A 19,939-nucleotide genomic window follows, 5' to 3' on the forward strand; every position below is an offset into this window, starting at 1 on the left:
GACACGGTTTCTTCCTTTCTAGAAAAGGTTATTTTTGGAGAGATTCCACTACAGGAAGGACTGACACACCCAGGCAAGAATTTTTGTGCTACAGGTACACTTGCAGGAGGGGAAAAGTTGGCTGGTCAAACTCTGGCTGTGTTCTAACCTCTGAACTGGAGTACACCATGTAGGAAAGCATTGATGGGCAAAACTGGTGGAAGTCTCTGAAGCAAATTAAGAGTCAATATAATTTTGAAGCTTAAAAATAGATTGTTAAATATGAACAATCTTAAAAGTGGAGTGAAAATCTTTTCAAAGATGATAGGTGTTGGGAGGAAATATTGTTGTCCTGTTAATTGAGGAAATCTATCTTAAATGCTTGCAGTAGAGCTTTTGTTTCTGTTCAGCTGATTTATAGTATGAACCACTAAGAAGGACTCAAGTTTGTACTAAAGTGCTTACATTGAAGAGTGAGAATAATTAAAAAGAAAAACCAAAAAACCCCAAACCACACATGCAAAACCTCACAACTGTAGTCAACTGGTTGGCCTTTTGTATTTCTTCATACTAGTGATTTCCCCCTTCTAGATTTTAATTTCAAAGTATCTCTCTTGAAATAAAGGTGATCAGTCTGATTTCTAAATTACATTCTGTGCTTAATACTGAAGCACTGGGGGGAAAAAATATTTGAATTTCTCATTAATGAAGTAGCACAAGTACTCTCTACTTCCCTTTGTCTCTATGGCTGAAAGTGATCTACTGTGCTATTCAGTCAGCTGCAGCCATAGAGCTTGACAGACTTACTTCTTCTGGCTTCCTTCTGCTGCTTTGATTTCTCTTTATTTCCTGGAAATCTAAAGACCATGAAATTCTAACTTCTACAATTGATCTCTTAAATACTCAGGAGAAATCTCAAGAATGAAGGAAACTGTAAGTAAAATTTTGGCCTTCTATTAGAAGAGAGGTTTGAAGCTTAATCTGGTGAAGAATAGGTACTTTGTGATGGATAGAGAAAGAGAATGTGGGACCACTTGAGCATCTGCAGAAAGCTTGTTGTTACCATCCTACACAGTAGTTTCAGGAGGTTAAGAAATATTTACACTTTGAGCTCTTCCACCAGAGTCTCCAGTGTAACCTTCTAGTCCCATCAGGCCTTTTGCAGGGCTGAACATTTGAATTTAGTTCTGGTATTGTGAAAGTCTCCATTATCTTCTCAACAACTTTTACATGATGGGCCAACTAACCATGCTTGGTGTCCTTGCAGAGAATCTCAGAATAGCTAAGCAACATTGGACTTTTATGGTAGCATAATTGCAAAGGAAACAAAGGACATGGTTTAGGGTTTCACAGGAAATCATATGGCCTTACATCAAACTACAGGAAAAACAAGATGCCAAAACTTGGTTAAATTTGCTCAGGATCTGGCCTTGGTACTGATACTGGGTTCATCTTTAACCATAGCAAGGTATTTTTTATTTTATTTAGCTACTCTTTGGGCATTTAAGACAAAGTAAGGAACATTAGCCTTAATGCAGCATATTCCAGTAGTTGCAACGTACTGTGTAAGTGCGTGCATCATCTTGGTTTCTCTTTCTGTACCTGCCAGTTTGCATGTTGTGATATTTTAACGATGGACCAGCACAGTATTACAGAGAGGCTACCGATGTGTTTAGGCCTCATTTGTCATAGGTGTCAAGGAATGCCTGGAATAGTTACAGCTGGGTTACAACTCCTGTTTATAACCACAGACCATTATTTAACATTACTGTTAAATAATAACGATGTTAATGTCACTCTTGCTCTCCACCTAGACGTTGTTATTCTAACATAAGTGTGTCTCTTTTAACTTGCCTCATCTGGGGAGAGATTTAAACTAAACAAAAGCTATTCAATCTAGAATTAACATACTCACTTGGGGGGAAATAACAGTGCAACTATATGTGTATAATTATAATCAGTGTAAGTATTAAAATTCTGACTTAGGGAAAAATTTCTAGGTGTGCTGTTTTAAAGGGAACTTCCAGAAAATCACCTTAGGGTTACCCACACAAACAAAATTTTAACAAAACAAGCTGTTTGCAGCTATGCTACGGTTAGCCAGTATGAGCATAATGCTTGCTTGAATTCAATAAAGTGTTCAACACAGAAGAAAAAATATCTGCTAGCAGTTTGTAGCTTATTCTGAAATATTTTTGGTTTGGCAAATAAGATTAAAGTTAATGCTGTAGACATTATTCCCCCCCCTCCCCCTCCCCCTTAAATTATTCCTAGAAGTTTTTATTCTGCTTTAAAAAAAAAAAAATCACAATGATAATGTCAGACTATGTTCTTATTTGGTTCTGGCGTCTCATTAAGTATTTGAAAGAGAGCAAATGGCAATTTTGAGTTCAGATTGTGGTAGGAAAGGCTCGTGTGCAGGTGGCTGCAATCAAATATACCTAATACTTTGTACAAGCTAATACATGTACATTCTTCTCTCTAACATGGTCATACCACCTAGATATATATTTCTGACTTATGACCTTATCCTACAATCTAACTTTTTTTTTTTGCAATATTTTGTCTCTTCATAGCTATTTCAGTGAAACTTGAGGATATATAGCACTTTACAAGATGTATGGCTCATCACCTCATGAAGTCGCTGCATTAGGGTTTTCTAGCTGAGATTATAAATTGGACCCAGTCAGAAAAGCCTGACTCCTTTGCAGCCTCTGCAGCTGCTTGATTGAATATAGTCACAGATGGCATAACCTCTCTATACATTTGTTTACATCAGAATGGATAGCTTTAGAAAGTCTTATGACTGTAAGGTGCTCATCTGTCATGTAAAGCAACTCTTAGAAATTGTAAGCCTTTACAGTTTTAAAACATTCCCAAAGTGTTACGTTCATTCCTTGCACTGAAGTAAATGTATGCTTAGAATAATAATGGGATGAAGGAGCTCACAACTTTTGCTGTAGTAAGATGAACATATTTGTGAATTTTTATAGACTTTTCGTAGTACTAATTTAATTTAAAATAAAAAGATATGTTCCACGGGAGCAGCAGGGCACCGGAGGGTTGTTTATTTCTCACATCTTTTATTTCATAATCTCCATGCAGCCAACTACTTTTTTTTGTCAAAATACATTGAGTTTCCATCATAAAAAAAAATAAGGAATTTATTATGTCATTTTCCTCTGCTGTGAGAAAATCTGGTATTCCCTCAGTTCTTGCTGTTTCTTGGATTTACTGCAGGGACATAAATTTTATTTCAAACTGCATGTAATGTTTATGCTGTGCTTGGTGGGGGGGCTTGAGTCCTTTACTCTTCTAGTGGAATCTGTCAGCTTAAAGTGCAAACACCTCGAGACCTGAATTATATTTTTTTTTCTCACAACATACGATGACGTAAACTGACTTTATTTCTATTTACTCACTGGTAACTGAGAGTAATATATAGTGTGTCAAAGCTCACATATATTGAAGCTATGGCAGAAGCCAGGCCTACTCCTGTTTCTCCTAAGATTAATTAATGAGGGAAATTTGCAATATGCTACTTGCATTATCTTTTCCTGTATTGTCATGTTCCAATATTTTGTCCCTTTTTTTACCTTTGCTCCTCCTCACTTTGTTTTAGTTGACCATCATTCACACGTGAATCCTTAACTTCATGCAGCCCCACTTTTTTCTTGGTTTTTTTTTTTTTCTTTCTGGCCCTGTTTCCCCACTATCATCCACTCTGCCTTTTGTGTCAGCAGTTGAAGCAAATACGTTTCATTTTTACTTTCCGAAGCACAGCAGATAACGTTATACTTCACTTCCAACAGATGGAGCTGAGCAAATGAGCATAGTGTTCAGCAGGCAGTTTAAAAACAGCAAGTTATGAAAAGACTACTTTCAGTACTGAGAGCACCTAGTCTCTAAGATTTCCTTGCTTTTGGTCCCCCATCCCCACTTTGATGGTTACCTCTTGCAAATGGAGAGCTTGGTTTCAAGGAAATTTTTGTTTATTTCAAGTCTAGAAAGAAAAGCTCCTAAAATGGGGAGTTTCTCCCTGGCAGCCAGAACTCTTCCTCTATAAAAGGTTTGGCAGGGCAATCTTTCTGCATTCTGTCACCAGCCTTTAGAAGGAAAATATTCTTTCATCCAGTCATAAAGCAATACGCATAATATTGCTTGTGAAACTCTGCTCTTGGTGGACGTGTCCTGCATCGACCCATGAAAACACTGCATATAATTTGGGGGGTGAAATTGTCCTTTCTGTTCGTAGTATGTCTGCCAAGTTAAAAGATGGGGGCAGCTTTCAGTATATGAAAGACTGAAATGTAAAATACTATATTCATCTTTCTTGTAATGTCAAAATTCCTACACGTGAGCAAGTATTTGTGGTTGTAAAGATTTAAGAAATCCTACCCTTAACTTCTGAAAAACTACCAGTTTCTGAGAAACCGAAAGCTTTTATTTTTACTTTTCCAGAATATAAATGAATCTGCAGTAACTGAACATAATCTCCAAGCAGCATAGCTGACGTGTTTCCTGTCCTATACAATTCCTGCAGTGTGGTTAGGATTATCCAACAATGTCTATCCTTTAAAAGACTGCTCTTAGGCAACCGTTGGAGTCTTTTGTCCAGACCACTGAACAGTATTTCATCATCTAGCTATCATCAGTTCAATGGGAGTTAAGTACTTACCGGAAAACAGTCTTCACATTTACTCTGTTTAATGCTCACCTTTATTATACATTTCAGCTTTTTGAGGATATTTCCCAGATACAGTATTTTACTTTGTGTAGTTCAAATGTTGTTAAAGAACGGATAACTAAAAACTTTAAATTATAGCCTTAGTTTCAAAATTTGAGCCTCTTGTGATGAATAAAACATTGCATTTTCAAAGTAATATAAAGCACTTACCTTTTCAAGAAAATGCTCCACAGATACAATGGGCTGAGACTTCACCGTGAATAGTCAGATGAAATACAATTATTGTTTGGAGCATATAGCCCTTTTTATTTATGTAGAAAGCTGGGTGTATATATTACAATAACTTCTTTAGCTGCTGTACATCAAGATGAAAAATCCAGACGCTCGCTGACTACAAAAACATACAGTTCTGTAAAGGAAACAGGAACTTGGTTTAAGTCATTCAAACCATACACGTTGCATGTTTAGCAAACCTATGGTTTCATCATGTGACTTTAAAGTTCAAATTATCCTCTGCAGTGAGATATTTTAGAACAGAAAAGTAGTGTTTATCCCTGCCATTTCTAAGTATGTGAGGCCATCCAGTGGATTTTTTTTTTCCTGTTCATGAAGTATTCCTACGCGTATTGGCCAGCCTTTGCAATTACATTTTTTTCTAGTGTGCTGTTTTAACTGCTAGAGGTCTAGGAAAGGAACAGCCTGTTGAATAAATACCAAGCAAGGACCCTTGCTTAATAAGACAAAAACTCGACACAAAAGTAGTGCATGTCAAAAATATTAAGATCCCTTCTTAAAAATAGGGTATATTTCTATTTTTCCATGGGTCTGGGCTCTTAGAACACTCCCAGTATTGTACATATGCAATAAATTATTTTTCCAGATGCTCTGCAATGACCATGAGGTGTTAAAAGACAGGATTTTGAGTCTGTAGTATGTTTTGGGTCTGGCTCAGCATCAGTTTTCTTAGTGACTATGTTGAATAGTGTTCTTAAAACCTCAGATATAAATGAGCAAGAAAGGGTTCGCTGCCTTTTTTTTTTTTTTTTTTTTTTTTTTTTTTTTTTTTTTTAGTGCATGCAGCCTTGCTGTCTGGAATGCATTGGTAGCATCATGTTTTCTCATACCAGCACATGGGGAAGAACAATTTTTATTGTAATCTTTTAATAATCTGCAGTGGCTTTCGTAGGTTGAGAAGGTAACTTGTGAGCAGTGTTTGATCAGCGCTCTGTTTTCACGGCAACTTACTTGTTGCACTTTAACAAGCTTCGCTGAAAAACATGTGGAAAGAGCCAAAGTGCTTCAAAGAAATGAAATGAGACAAATGTGTATGAGTCCAGATTTCAAAATTGGAGTTGTGGGTTACCTGGAGAAAATATTCAGCATTAGGTCTACATTTCCACCTGAAGTTTAGCACTACTGCTCCAAATACTTTTTTTGAAACAAGAGATGCACGTGGAGGATCTTGGGTTGCAGCGGTGGCCCAGAGACATTTCAGCTTTCAGGCTGAAGGTGCATGTTCTTTGTGAAGTAGCTGGGCTCCAAAACAGCCCTGCTGTAGCTCAGTGGCTCTGTGAAATGTGGTTTCCAGTGAGCTTACACATGTTATTCAGAATACTGTAATTCCCATACTGACTTTGGTTTTGATCCTTCTAGCATAGAAGTTTGTTGGAGTGGGTATATTGTTTTACTTTTATTTACAGTAATTCCTCCAAACTGTTACTGAAAAACTTGGATAAAGCTGGCAGTGTAGTGTATGTGTTTTGTATATAGCATTCACTTTTGAGGTATACCCAAATCCAGGTTTATTTTGTTGGTATTAATTTCTCATAGTTAAGAATGGTGAAGAAAAAAATACACATTGTAATCATATGCAAGTCAGGTGATACTTTTTTGTTCTGTTGATTTTTCATGAAAGATGCAAATTTGAAGTGTCACCTTATTCTTTCTAGGACTTAGGGCTGTGCAGAGAGTACACTAAACTACGTAAGCATAGTCAAACGATTGTTTTTGAAATTGCAGTAAAATTTCAGAAAGTATTTGGTCATTAACTGGTAGATACTAACTTGACTTTTTAGCTTCCAGAATGGATGAAGTGTGCACATGAGGCAATGCTAAACAGTTATGGCATCGGTTTGTTGCTGTACTTTCCACTGAAGTGGTCTGAATAGACACATGATTGATAACCATGGCTCTGCTGGGGGGCAGGGAGGAAGTAAAATTATGTCTTGGCTGAGGGCCACCAGCAAACAGCTGGGGTTTGTACTTTTTTTGAAGTTGCATTGGGTGGATGTACACAAGGTTATCTGGCTGTGCCCTTTGTCATTATTAGTAAAAAGCAAATCAATGGCTGCACCAAAAGTTTAAGGAATATTCAAACCACTCTTTACAAAGGTTTAAATTTTTCTGAGTTAATTAGCAATCAGTGAGCAAGGAGTAACTCAAGTGAAGATAAACTCTTAACACAGCAGTGTTAAGACTCCACTTCCTGTTATTCAGTAACTTCCTTTCTGACAATGCAAGGTGTAGTAAAGCAGAGAGCTCCAAGGGAACTTATCCTCTAATGAGAAAAATTATATAAATAGAACCAGAAAAGCAAAAAGACGAAAGCTATTTCTTATGCCTCCCATCTTTAAAAAATAAAAATAAGCTTAGAGAAAGCTCCCATCTTCAAGATTATGTTCACATTTACAAACATTATATCATACTTTGACTGAAATCTGTATTAAGCCTCATTATTCAGTGGTACTTAGAGGGCGAGAACATTTATCGTACTTTGAATCAGGAGCAAGTAGTACGTTACAATTCCAGAACGTGTTCAGAGAATCGTATCAGCAAGTACCCCCATTTTACAGGTAGAGAAATGTGGTTACTGAGAAATGTATTCTTCAAAGTGGATGGAATAAATTGGAAGCCAGAGGAGAAATAGAGGTTAGAAAATCAAGGTTTCCCAACTCTGTATTTGTTATTCTGTTTAGACCATGCTGATTCCCATCTTGATAGCTGCAATTCTGCCTCCTCTGTGGAAACAGACAAAACTTAGTCTGAGGTATCTTAACAGCTATATGGTGTGGTTTTGGCAGCAGCTCACTGTGCTGTTATTGTCACAGTTAATGCGTTACTAAAAGCAAAGCAAGATATTGCTGTTGTGTGACCAGCTGTGTCTTTCCTTAAACAATAAAACAGTTTATTTAATTTACTTAAACGATCACAGGGTGCAAGTCATGTGAGAACAGTAGCAAACAGACTACTGTTTCGTTGTAGAAACGTTTCATAAAACTGCAAAAAATGGTGTTTAAGGGACTGTGTTTGGGATGATGCATAATTTTAGTATTATTTTTATTAGTGATTTATGGATTTATTTCATGGTGATTAGTATGTATTAGTATACATGCTCTCAGTGGAAAAGGATGATGTATGATAATGATGTTCTGGATAGGGCAGAGGCAGGAAAGGTAGAAGTTGCAGAATTTAAATAATTGTGAGGTGCTGTGACAGTATTTAAGGATTGGCTGATAACACATACAATTGCACTAGCCATCTACAGTATGCTGTGCTGGGCAAAACTCTTTTTTATTTTTTAACACATCTTATTGTTCCTATGGCAAAATAAATATATCTAGTACCGAGTGACAGATGTTATTATAAAGAAAGCAGATGTGAGCCACTTTTCTTCTGACCAAACCCAATAATTTCTCTTAATTGACCAGTATTACTGATGTGTTTAGCAGAGTACAGATCCCTGACGGTAGGTTTCATTTGAAGGGAAGTCTCTTTCTTTCATATACATGTATGCCAGATGAGAGAAACTTCTCCGTCTTCCGTAACAAACATCTTTCAATGCTTCTGGCTTGTGAGATGCTGAAACCATGGACATTTCAGTCTTTTTATTCTCTGGCTTAAAGCAGATCCATCCAGTGAAGTATTACGGACATGGTGATTCTGTCTTGCTCACCTTCCTTCTGAATTATCGTGGTCAGTTGTTCAGCAGAGAGTCACAACATTCAGTTGAGCGGAAAAGCTTGTTTGCTTGGGTGGAGCATCAAATAGCCACAGTCATCAAGGACAGAAACCAAAGGCTGCAGTAAGCTTGCAGTTAGTCTAAGGATTGGACTGGATTGCTCTAGGGTAATTATTATTGTTAGGGAACTAATGCTGCATGAGAAACCTGAAGTCTGTTTTTTAGACTATGCTGTTGTCTTCTGCTCTCAATTAGCATATCTTTTCTTGCCTTTTTTATGTAATGCTATTAAGAAAACTGTCCCTGTGTAGTATGATAGGATTGTTTTGGAATATTAAATGGCTGTTATTGCCCGTTCCCCGGTGTACTATGATGAAAAGCAATTGCTGTGTTACTGGAATTTTGAATTGTGAAATAATCTACAATTTTTTTCAAAGATCTTTCCCACAAACTACTGTGTATTTCCATCTTAATTCTTCCTCTAGTGTTGTTATGTAACAAAAAAACCCCAACTTGACTGTGGGATATTAGCTACAGAGTTAGTCAAAGATTGCTTTGACTCTATTCAAGGCCTGAGCTTACATGTTGGAAGCTTTTCTTGGTGGCATTTTAGCACCTTAAGGCTACTTGTATTAATGCAATAACTCAAAATTCCCGAAAAAAAAATTTTTTTTTGAGAAGAGCATCTATTCTAAGGCTTTTGTTATATTGATGCATAGTCGCCAGTCACTCTGTAAAATTGTTCTTGTGAAAGGGCTTGCTTTTAATTTTATACATGTTTAGTCTTTTATTGCTTGACAGCAAGCAAATTTGCATCGTTGATTAAACCACCATGGAAGATTAGGCCTTTGACATTAAAAAAAAAGGCGGGGGGGGGGGGGGGAAGCAGGGAAGTTGTACATAAACCCAAGAAGTGCTAGCTTGAAGAAAGTTAAAGGATTTTTGTTTATGGATGAATTTTAGAATAAAAAACCTTGCATGTATTATATTCCCTGTATGTTTGGCTTTGGGAGGGGTTTTTGAGTGGTTTTTTTTTAAATGGAATTCAGGTGCTTATGGTGATTTGTAAGGTACATGGAGCTATGTGAATTTGTAAAATTTGATAGTCTTACTGCCTCTGCTTGGAACTCTCTGCTTGGACAGGGTTAAAAAAAGCACAAGTTGGAGATGTGTATACATAAGCACTGGTATTAATAATTACCTATGCCTCAGAGGCTGGTCGTAAATCAACATTTCTTCCTTTTATTCTAGAACAGCCATGCTCTGTGCTGTGTGATTGCTGCCTTCACATCTCAGGGTTGCTTGCCCATGATTCGCTATTAGTGATTTTATACTGGCTTATTTGGGCACTGTTTGTAATGTAAGTTGTTTTCTAAAAACCAGTATTTTATTATTATTACTATACACTAATATTTCTATCACAAAATAAATTCCTCAGTATGGGTAGATCATCTACGTAACTCAGCTATGAGAGCTCAAAAATTGCCTGTATTTCCAAATAATACTCTACTTCTATAAAAGGGTGGAAAAAAGCTTTTCCTAATGTCAAGTTTTATAAGAGATCTGGTCTCTGCATAGCAGTGCAGGTGCTGGAATGATTATTTAATTGCACATAGGCTGACCTGAAAAATTTCAGAAACTGCTGTATTAATTAAGTATGAAATCTATTTCATTGTGAACTAGTGAAACCATAACTTAATTAGAAAGAATTACAATGTTCTGGAGCTGAATAGGAATGGCACTTCCTTTGATCTTTGAGCATCTTGTCAACCACAATGACTAGTACCAGATGTTTCATAAAACAATACAAGAAACATATGCTTTTTTATAAGTATTTCTGTCTTGTGAATGATCAGACCTAATAGCATGGTTAAATATGATTCTGTGAGGTTCAAAACCAAAATTAACCATTGTTGAGATTTGTTTCTTGCAACAAAATTTTCTCTTACCTGCCTCATCCTCACAGCAGCAGTTTGTTGTAGAAGTTACAGTTTATTTTGTTTCTTCCTACAAATACTTGCAGCAATACCCTTACTGCCTGCAAACAGGACCAGCTAGTACAAATCTGTGTTTAACCAGAAACTGGGACTGATTTTTTTTTTTTCCTAATGATTAACTTAAATCGTTTAATTAGTTTTACTGATCTCCTTGCTTTTGGGAACTGCAAGAGTATTCTGCTAGTGACCACCAGATGGAGTTTCTAAAACAGCTTTGATAGCCTAATACCAGAATTAATTCCAAAATGATCTTTTAAAGGTTTTGGAGATGAGTTAAGAAACAGTTGTGGAAATTCTACCAGCTTCAAGATAAATTTTAGCTTAAATTTGCAAATGCTGTTGCTAAAATTGGGCTTTTCAATTCATTTTGTAATTCGTAATTGTATTGGGTTTGTGCGGCAAGGTTTTGGTAGCGGGGGGGCTACAGGGGTGGCTTCTGTGAGAAGCTGCTGGAAGCTTCCCCTATGTCCGACGGAGCCCATGCTAGCCAGCTCCAAGACGGACCTGCCGCTGGCCAAGGCCGAGCCCGTCAGTGACGGTGGTAGTGCCTCTGGGAGAACAGATTTAAGAAGGGGGGAAAAAAAAAAACGTGCACAACTGTAGCCAAAGAGAGGAGTGAGAATATGTGAGAGAAACAGCCCTGCAGACCCCCAGGTCAGTGCAGAAGGAGGGGGAGGAGGTGCTCCAGGCGCCGGAGCAGAGATTCCCCTGCTTCCCCATGGGGAAGACCATGGTGAGGCAGGCTGTCCCCCTGCAGTCCATGGAGGTCCACGGTGAAGCAGATCTCCACCTGCAGCCCGGGGAGGACCCCACGCCAGAGCAGGTGAATGCCCAAAGGAGGCTGTGACCCCGTGGGAACCCCGCACTGGAGCAGGCTCCTGGCAGGACCTGTGGACCCCTGGAGACAGGAGCCCACGCTGGAGCAGGTTTTCTGGCAGGACTTGTGACCCTGCGGGGGACTCACGCTGGAGCAGTCTGTGCCTGAAGGACTGCAGCCTGTGGGAGGGACCCACGCTGGAGCAGCTCGTGAAGAACTGTAGCCTGTGGGAAGGACTCACATTGGAGAAGTTCGTGGAGGACTGTTTCCCATGGGAGGGACCCCACAGTGGAACAGGGGAAGAGTGAGGAGTCCTGCCTCTGAGGAGGAAGGAGTGGCAGAGACAACGTGTGATGAACTGACCCCAACCCTCATTCTCCATCCCCCTGTGCTGCTGGGAGGAGGAGATAGAGAAAATTGGGAGTGAAGATGAGCCTGGGAAGAAGGGAGGGGTTGGGGGGAAGGTGTTTTTAAGATTTGGATTTATTTCTTATTATCCTACTCTCGTTTAATTTATTACCAATCAAATCAGTTTCCCCAAGTGGAGTCTGTTTTGCCCATGACAGTAATTGGTGAGTGATCTCTCCCTGTCCTTATCTCGACCCATGAGCCTTTCATTATATTTTCTCTCCCCTGTCCAGTTGAGGAGGGGGAGTGGTAGAGCAACTTTGGTGGGCACCTGGCATCCAACCAGGGTCAACCCACCACAGTAATGCGTAGAACTTCCTATCGATATCAGTGAGATTTGTGATAAAACCACTTTAATTTAGGAGATTAATTCTGTGTTTTTGAAGGTTAACTTTATCCAGAGTTGAGCACTTTCTCTGCATTTTTATGGGAGAATTATTCCAACTGTTGGGCAGTATGCTTGCAGGTGCAGTTCCTGCGAGAGGTCTTTAATTGTAAATCTGTTTCTTTTCTTATTAGTCTTCTCTCCAGGTCTCTGAGTTGGGACTATTTATGCTGCTGCTTATTTATTTTTTAACATAATGCATTATCAAGTACTTTTAAACTAGATAAAATGGATTCTCTTTCTGGTTACGAATTATTTGTTTTAAAGAACTTTTGGTAGGAAGTTTTTTTTTTTTAAATATAATTGTATATTTAATTCATAAATACTATTATAAGAATCTGGTGTTTTAAAAATCTTTTACTGTCATGATTTGTAATAATACAAGAATTCTGCCTGCTGTAGACTGTGAATAATTTTGACCATTCTTGTGAATGTAATTAAAAGTGTCAGTTCTTTAGAAGGAAGGAATATAAGGAAATCACATGGACTTCCAAGGTAAGGAAAGGACTTGGTGGGAAGAAAGTGGAATGACAAAGTAGATAACAGATCCTCTTCTCTCCTGATGGAAAAAGAATGTATTCAGCATATGTTAAAGTGTTCTGATATATACTGGAAAGCTAAAGGAAATGCAACAGAGGAAACATTTCACACTTCAAGTTTGTTGCCATGGCAGTCTGCACAACTGGTTTGTATGTTTAGATTGCTTTCACTTGGAAAAAGTATTGTGTGAGATAGTTAAGAAATACCCAAGGTTTCACTTACTAAGAAACTGGAAAAATTAACCTTAGAGCGTATGTTTCAGATTCATCAGTGCATTAAGCACTTTACAGCTGCAGGAACTTAGGCAAAAGTCAGTATTTCTCAAAGTCCTCGGCTAACAGCAGAACTGAGAGCAGCACGTGGCCAGATTCTGCTTTTGTTTTCTCTCACCAGTCCTGTGCTGCTGCAGTAAAGCTCATGAGAAGGTCTCTAGCCTGAGCACTGTACTGCTTTCATTTTTAATGAGCAATGATAAAGGAGGTTCTAGCTATGTACTTATCCATAGCACAAACCCAATTTAATTGAATCTTTGTTTAAAAAAAAAAAAGATGTCACTCCCCTTTGATTTTTTTTTTTCTGGTAGCAGTGTCATATTTTCTTGGCAACCTTGGGGCCTGTTTTCCCATTATATAATGATAGTTAAATGTGTATTTTCTGCGAGTGCTCCAAAACGTGGTTGTCTTCAGTGAAATCTCTTTGAATTGACAGAAAAGGGCAGAGTCTGATGCCATGTTGGCCTGGTTTGTACTAGTGTAAACCAATTGACTTGGTTGTACCTGTTAACTTTTTTTACTTGCATTTATGTAGCTCACCCTTTGCAGACCTGCAGGCTTGTTAACTTCCTGCTTATTAACCACTTCTGTTCTTGTTAAGATCCTTCAAGTCTATGTTGTATGAAAGGGGTTTTACTAATCCAGATGAGAAACATAGCCTTTTTATGTATGATGGTTATATCTTAAAGCTTGGAGGAATGAAGCATCAGAAAATCACTACTCTCTTGTTTAGAGATGCTGGCTCTCCAACTGGAGTAATAGAAAATACTCTTTAAACCATTGTATGGAGGTAAGGGCATCTTGTCAGATATTAGGCTTTGACTAAATGATATAGTATTTCAACTTCCATTTTCACAGTTGCCATTTTCATTTATTTCTCACTGAAACTTAACACTCAGAAGTGCCTTGGACTAAGTTTTTTTCTTTAAGGAATTCACCAATAACCATTTTATATAGAGTTTGCTTTTACTTGCTGTCTTCCCAGACTTTACAGAAAATTTAAAGGGAACAAATTAATGATTTTGAAAGTATAGCCAGGAAAATATTTTCATATGTGTGGGGTAAACTAACTGATCCATGGTGAGTGATCTTTTGGTTATATGCAGTGGTTACGGCAGTAAATGTATTATGAGGTACATTATATTCTTAAGGCTAAATTTTCTTTGGGATGCCAAAGGTATGGGTTATTATATTATGTTCTTCTGGGAAACAAGAGAAATTCTACAGGGAGCTGACTTCCGAGATCTCATTTGTGGCAGCACAAAGGAGAGGAAGTGACAAGGACATGGCCGAAGTACACATTAATCACCAGCCTTGTATTTCTGTAGTGCATTGTTACTCTATTCTATGCAGGATTCTTTATGCTGAAAAAGTTGGAGGGGATGTGCCTTTTTGCTTTTGCCTCGGCTAACTTCATGCTGATGAATAATGAGATTTTAATGATGTCAAAATTATGGCCTGGAAAATCTGGTAACACGTCTCCTTTGACATCTAAGTCATGCAATTTGTTGTTTTGATTCAGTGAAGCAACACAGGTTTAACCTTGTCCAGAATATGTTTTTATCAAGGCCAAAAAAAAAAAATCACACATCTTACTGACCAGATACACTTTAACACTTTTTATTAAGAATTATTATGAGTCAATAGTTCCTTTGTGAAGCTTTGCAGAAAGTCCATTTCTATAGTATTTTGACATAATATTGGAGGCTACATCTCTTCATTTTAATAGAACCAGAAATTTTCTAGTGGTTGATCACTTTCCTTCATTAACTGAAATTATGTCTTCAGAGACCAACTCAATTTGATTCTCAAATGGAAACTTTTGAAACGAGGACCTCTACTAGCTTAGTCAACAAGGACCTGTCTTGAGCTAGCTGTGTTAATAATTCAAGCAGAAGCAGAGCACAACATTTTTTTTTAGTTCATTGATTTGACTTAATTGGCAGTTCAGCAAGAGGGCTATAAGCCATAGATCAACTCAAATATTAAGTTTAATTTTGTGAGAAAATAACACTGTTAATAATGGCACTTAACTAGTGCTTACTTTCTAGTATACAGTATATACATACAGAAACATACAGTACACTTTACTGTTCAGAGTTTTACATTTAAATGATACACTTTAAGAAATAATTTAATAAATTCTTTGCAAATTCTTTTTACATCAGTAGGCTGATTTTTATCTTGCATATATACAGTATTTTATTCATATTTACTTAAATGCAAAATAGATAAGCCCCTATTTACAGTCATCAGAAACCTTCAGGTATTTGAAATGGAAGGGCCCCATTCTTGAGAACTTTGTATATTAAAGATTTGTTCATAAAAGTTCTTCCATATTTATGATGCCATGTATTTCATTAAGATTTTACTGCACTTGCTCAGCTACCGTTCTTTACATAAATATTGGAAAGTTGTAGTTTTTTGGGATACTGCTTTTTAAGAGATACCATGTGAGGGTGCTGCAATTAAGTTCAGAATTTCCTTAAGAGAATAGCAGTTAGGCAGCTCTGTGGCACCATTTCTTTGAGGCAACTAATATATCAAATTAACTCCTAAAAGAAGTTGAGTGGATATCAGTCTTGTTCATTAAATTATGAAAGTTGTCTATATGATTGCCATCACATTTAGTATATTATCAAGGATACACGCAAACATACTTTGCAATAAAAAAATTAGGAGAAAAAATAAAAATTGGTATTTCAAGCGTAAATTATATAAAAACTTGTTCTTTCTCCATCTCTTAAACAGCAGCTTCCATTTTACTACATAAATCCATTTGTAATGTCAAATCATTGAGTAAGATTTGGGTCATCATAAAGGAGTCAAATGAAGTGAGTGGTTGAACGGTACCGAGTGTACAAGACCAAGCATGGATGGAAACAGAACAGCAGAATGAAAATTAAATAAATAGCACAGAGAAGTGAAAAAGATGAGAGAAAAAGATAAAGAGAAATTATAAGAGCCGTGACCTGAAACTGGGAGTTTAACATGGAGAGAAAGGAACAGAAATAAATGCAACAGTCCTGTTAGAAAGTATGATGTCTTAGGAGAAGGGGGAAATAGAAGTAAGAAAGCAACATGGAAGTTAAAATTACACTTAATGCTGCCTGTTCAGCCACACTGTTCTGGCAGTATCCCAGTTCTGGAAGCCTCTACTCACACCAGATAAGCCAGTTCCTCCCTGCTGGAATTTTTCCTGCATAATGGGACAGAATTTCTTTAACAGATTTTACATGAGAGATTTAATGTGGTGTATTAGGAAACCTAATTTTCCTCAGCTGGGAAGAAGAGGAGCTTATTTGCTTGACAGCTGTAAGGAAGGATTTCTTTCTTAAGCACTTCTGTGTAGAAGTGAGCTTGAATGCTCAAGATGCATAGAAATCCACAGAACACCTCTCAAGGGGAAGAAAAACCAACCAAAGCAGCCAGTATCCTGTCAGCATAGAGGCACTATAAATTAGTGTGTGAATCAGACACAATGATAAAGAAAGGCTTCATTCCTTAACGTCGTTTTCATCAACAGGCTAAAACAATAAATTGATGTAGTTGTGTTGGATAGTTTTTGTGTGGGGAAAGCGCCACAGAAACAGATGATTTACTGTATAGGGTTGAAGGGTTAAAAAAAAAATCAATAAAATATGAAAACCTATTAAAAAAGTAAAGATTAATGGAGAGTCTCCAACCAGGATGTTGATAACTTAGAGATGCTTGTATATGAAGAAGATAAGCAAAGATGGCTATGAGAAGAAATTACTTGAATAATATTGAAAAGAAGGGAAAAGATCTGAAAAGGCTGTTCCTCACCTGCTTCCCACTTAGAACTTAAACATGTCTCTATGCTGACAAATTAGGACCAATTATCAGATGAGATTGTGCTATAAGCAAAGGAAAAGGTTTAATTCTGGTTTTGCTCCATGTTTTTTCTATACCAGAGGCTTGAAAAGCCACATTTTTTGAATAAAGTCATGTGGAATTTCAGTTACGACAGATTAAGCAATGAAATGATTCTGCTGTGTTGCAGGGCGAGTGACAAAGATGTCTTACTGCCCCAAAACCAGTGGGAGAATACGAGTTTAACTTCTACCCCCCTCTGTCATTAATAATGCAACAACAGCATAGGAACAGGTAGTTCTTGGGTCAACTTTTCATAGTTTGCTGTTGTGGGTAACTGTTAATTTGCTTCCCGCAGCACATTTGTGTTTCTTACGTATTTCATACACTCGGTAAGATTTGGCAGTCTGGATTGGATTTCTTCATCCCCACTGTGAAATACAGAAACTCTACTTTTACTGTGTATTCAAGAATCACATTGGGAGGCACTCTTATCTCTGAGAGGTCAGCAAGAAGCTGATGCTGACTGGGATTCCTATATAATAAGCCCATTCTAAAACCCTGTATGTATTGAGGGATCTTGTATGGCTTCCAAACCTCCAGTGATGCCCTAGGTTAAAGAGATTTTAATTTATTTGTTGCAAATATATCCCTTGAAAATACAAAATGTTAATCATAAACATATTTATTTTTAAGATACTTTTAAGATTACTCTCATTACATGAACATACGTGGACCATAATACTTAGCCAGACAATCTTTACTAGATAGATTTTGATTGAACTTTGTAAACCAGCGTCCTTCATTTTAATATATGGAACAAACATCTCTCTGTTCCCTTAGAATTAGTTAATAAATATTTCTGAATTCTTGAAATGTTTTAGGATGCAAACAAAGTACTGGAAAAATAAAACATGTTTTTGTTAATTGTTATCTCTAGAAAAAATCAATTTAAACATTAAAACTTAGTTTAGCTTGTACAAGAAAATATTTTCTGGAAATGGTAACTTAGGCTTCTTTTAGAGGGGATTCAGTGATGGAGAAAGAAATTAAATAATTTATAATTAACATTTACTATTTGGACATGTATAATTGGATATTATGATCTTTAGTAAAGATCATCTGTATCATCTTCATTGAAAAAAGGTATTTACTTCATCAAGGATAGCACTATTACTTCTTTGTACAGAAAACAAGGCAATACCTTTTTCTATACAAGATACAAGGTGCTGTGTCTTCAGTCAAGACTTCAATAAACTGCTTAGTGATTTCTTCAGACAGGAATATTAGAGCAATGAAGACAGAGTTTATGCTTTGTAACTAATTCAGTGCACGGCAAGTATTAGATGTCACAGGTATTACAGCACATAGGCCAGCGTCTCACAAGGTTTCAGCGAACAATTAACTATTTGAAAATTAAGACTGTTTCATTTAACTGTAATGGAAAGCTCCTTCTAGCTTCTTGGTTGGGACTCTCACATTAATGACTCCACAGCAATATCACAGTCCCAGTACTAAGTATGCTAAGTACTGCAGTAACAGAGCACCAGAGTGTTCTTTCATACCTACGTCATAACTTGCTGTACTACTGTGCGTTCATGAGAACACCCTTGATTCCCACAGTGTATCTTTTTAAGCAAGCGTCGTAATTTGTTGGGAAAGTTTTTGTTAATGTATCTGTAGAGCAGAGGCATTACAAAGCTGCTTGAGAAAGCCAAGAATTTTGATAAAATCTTGGTAAAATGTAATATTCGACTGTAGTTTTCATCTGCAATTCTTCCTTGTGCATTAGTAAATGTGCTTACCAAAAGAATAACGTAATAGGGTGTCCATAATGTGAACTGCGTACAGACTGTGGCAATCAGAAGCCTGTGCACCGATGGATCTAATCGTCCAGTGTCTTGATCCAGTGGTGTAGCCTCTTTGCGTATTCGCAAGATTAATGTAAGTGCATACAGTACAGCGATAGCTGGTACAACATACCCGATAAAGACCATAATGGCATCTGCTGCTTCTTTGTTCTGCATCTTGGAACATTCAATTATTTTAGTGGATACATGATTGCAGACGTAGAACAGGAGAGATGAAAAACTTGTAAGCATGGCACCACCCCATATGAATCCACAAACGTGTTTGGTGTTGTACACACTTGACATGTAAGTTCTAGGTAGAGCACGTTCAATGTAGTAGTCCAGACTGAGTAATGTAGTAGAGTACATGGTAACTAAAGATGAGACGTTGAATAAAATAAGTAAGGTAATATAAACTTCATTGTTGGAATTCCAGATGGCCCATTTCGTATTGGCAAGACCTAGAAGGTACACTGGTGCCAGAGCATTGATGATGAGACCAGCAATGGCAATGTTGACAAAGTAAACATCTGGCATAGTCATAGTAGCTTTGTTATAGAGATTAACTAGGACCAGCAAGCCATTGTAACAAAGGCCAATTGGGAAACATATAATGAGGTAGAGTAGGGAAAAGATGGAAAGCACAAGGTGGAAGTCATGGCAGAGGTGCTGGTCCTCGCTGTTCTCGGTACTGTTGTTTAAGGTTTCACAGCTCCACATAGTGATTTTAGCTTTTGTATCTTCTCCGCTGGTTACCAGCTCTTCTGCAGAGAGAGAAATAGCGAAAGTATTGTTGAAATATTATATTCTAAGTGAAATGCAATGTAGTATGAAGAAAACATTTTAAAGATAGAGATTACATGCTTCACGTAACTAATCAATTTAAGGTCAGTGACTGAAGTGCCTTTTGGTCTTGTTAGTCTAGAAGAAAGTAATCTGTGATTCAAAATTTCATGACACTAGTAAATGTTCTGAAGTTTTAATTTAAATTAAATTAGTAGCAAATGAGTTGATACAGGACACTCAACAGAAGTAAATAATAAACTGTGTATCTTTAAAATAAGAACCAATGTAATATACATGAAGATTAGTACAACATTTTTAAAAATTATTATACAATACCTTTTATATAGCTAATCATATGTAAGAGTAGCTGCTGAAGAATTGATGGATATAAGCTGAAGCATAAATCTTAGCAATAAGATGGAGAAT

The 19,939-nt window shown here is 37.2% G+C and overlaps 2 protein-coding genes across 10 annotated transcripts in view; one reads left to right on the top strand and one right to left on the bottom strand.

Moving 5' to 3' along the window:
• Positions 1-19,939, top strand: part of C25H7orf50 (chromosome 25 C7orf50 homolog) — a 135,315-nt gene that overhangs the window by 29,476 nt on the left and 85,900 nt on the right. The window lies entirely within an intron of this gene.
• The window catches only part of GPR146 (G protein-coupled receptor 146), a 75,995-nt gene that overhangs the window by 5,362 nt on the left and 50,694 nt on the right, over positions 1-19,939 (bottom strand). For 4 of the 6 annotated variants that reach the window (XM_030001675.2, XM_030001673.2, XM_030001674.2 and 1 more), the window contains one exon: positions 14,648-19,491. In XM_030001675.2, the coding sequence (XP_029857535.1) occupies positions 18,443-19,447 (1,005 nt within the window). In that variant the 5' untranslated portion in view covers positions 19,448-19,491 and the 3' untranslated portion in view covers positions 14,648-18,442. Of the gene's footprint in view, positions 1-4,876; positions 5,076-10,573; positions 11,020-14,647; positions 19,492-19,939 lie in introns of those variants that run through there. The other 2 variants (XM_041120282.1, XM_030001672.1) reach the window with 2 other exon arrangements.

Source organism: Aquila chrysaetos, chromosome 25 (assembly GCF_900496995.4).
Source record: "Aquila chrysaetos chrysaetos chromosome 25, bAquChr1.4, whole genome shotgun sequence".
In the NCBI taxonomy this organism is placed as follows: domain Eukaryota; kingdom Metazoa; phylum Chordata; class Aves; order Accipitriformes; family Accipitridae; genus Aquila; species Aquila chrysaetos.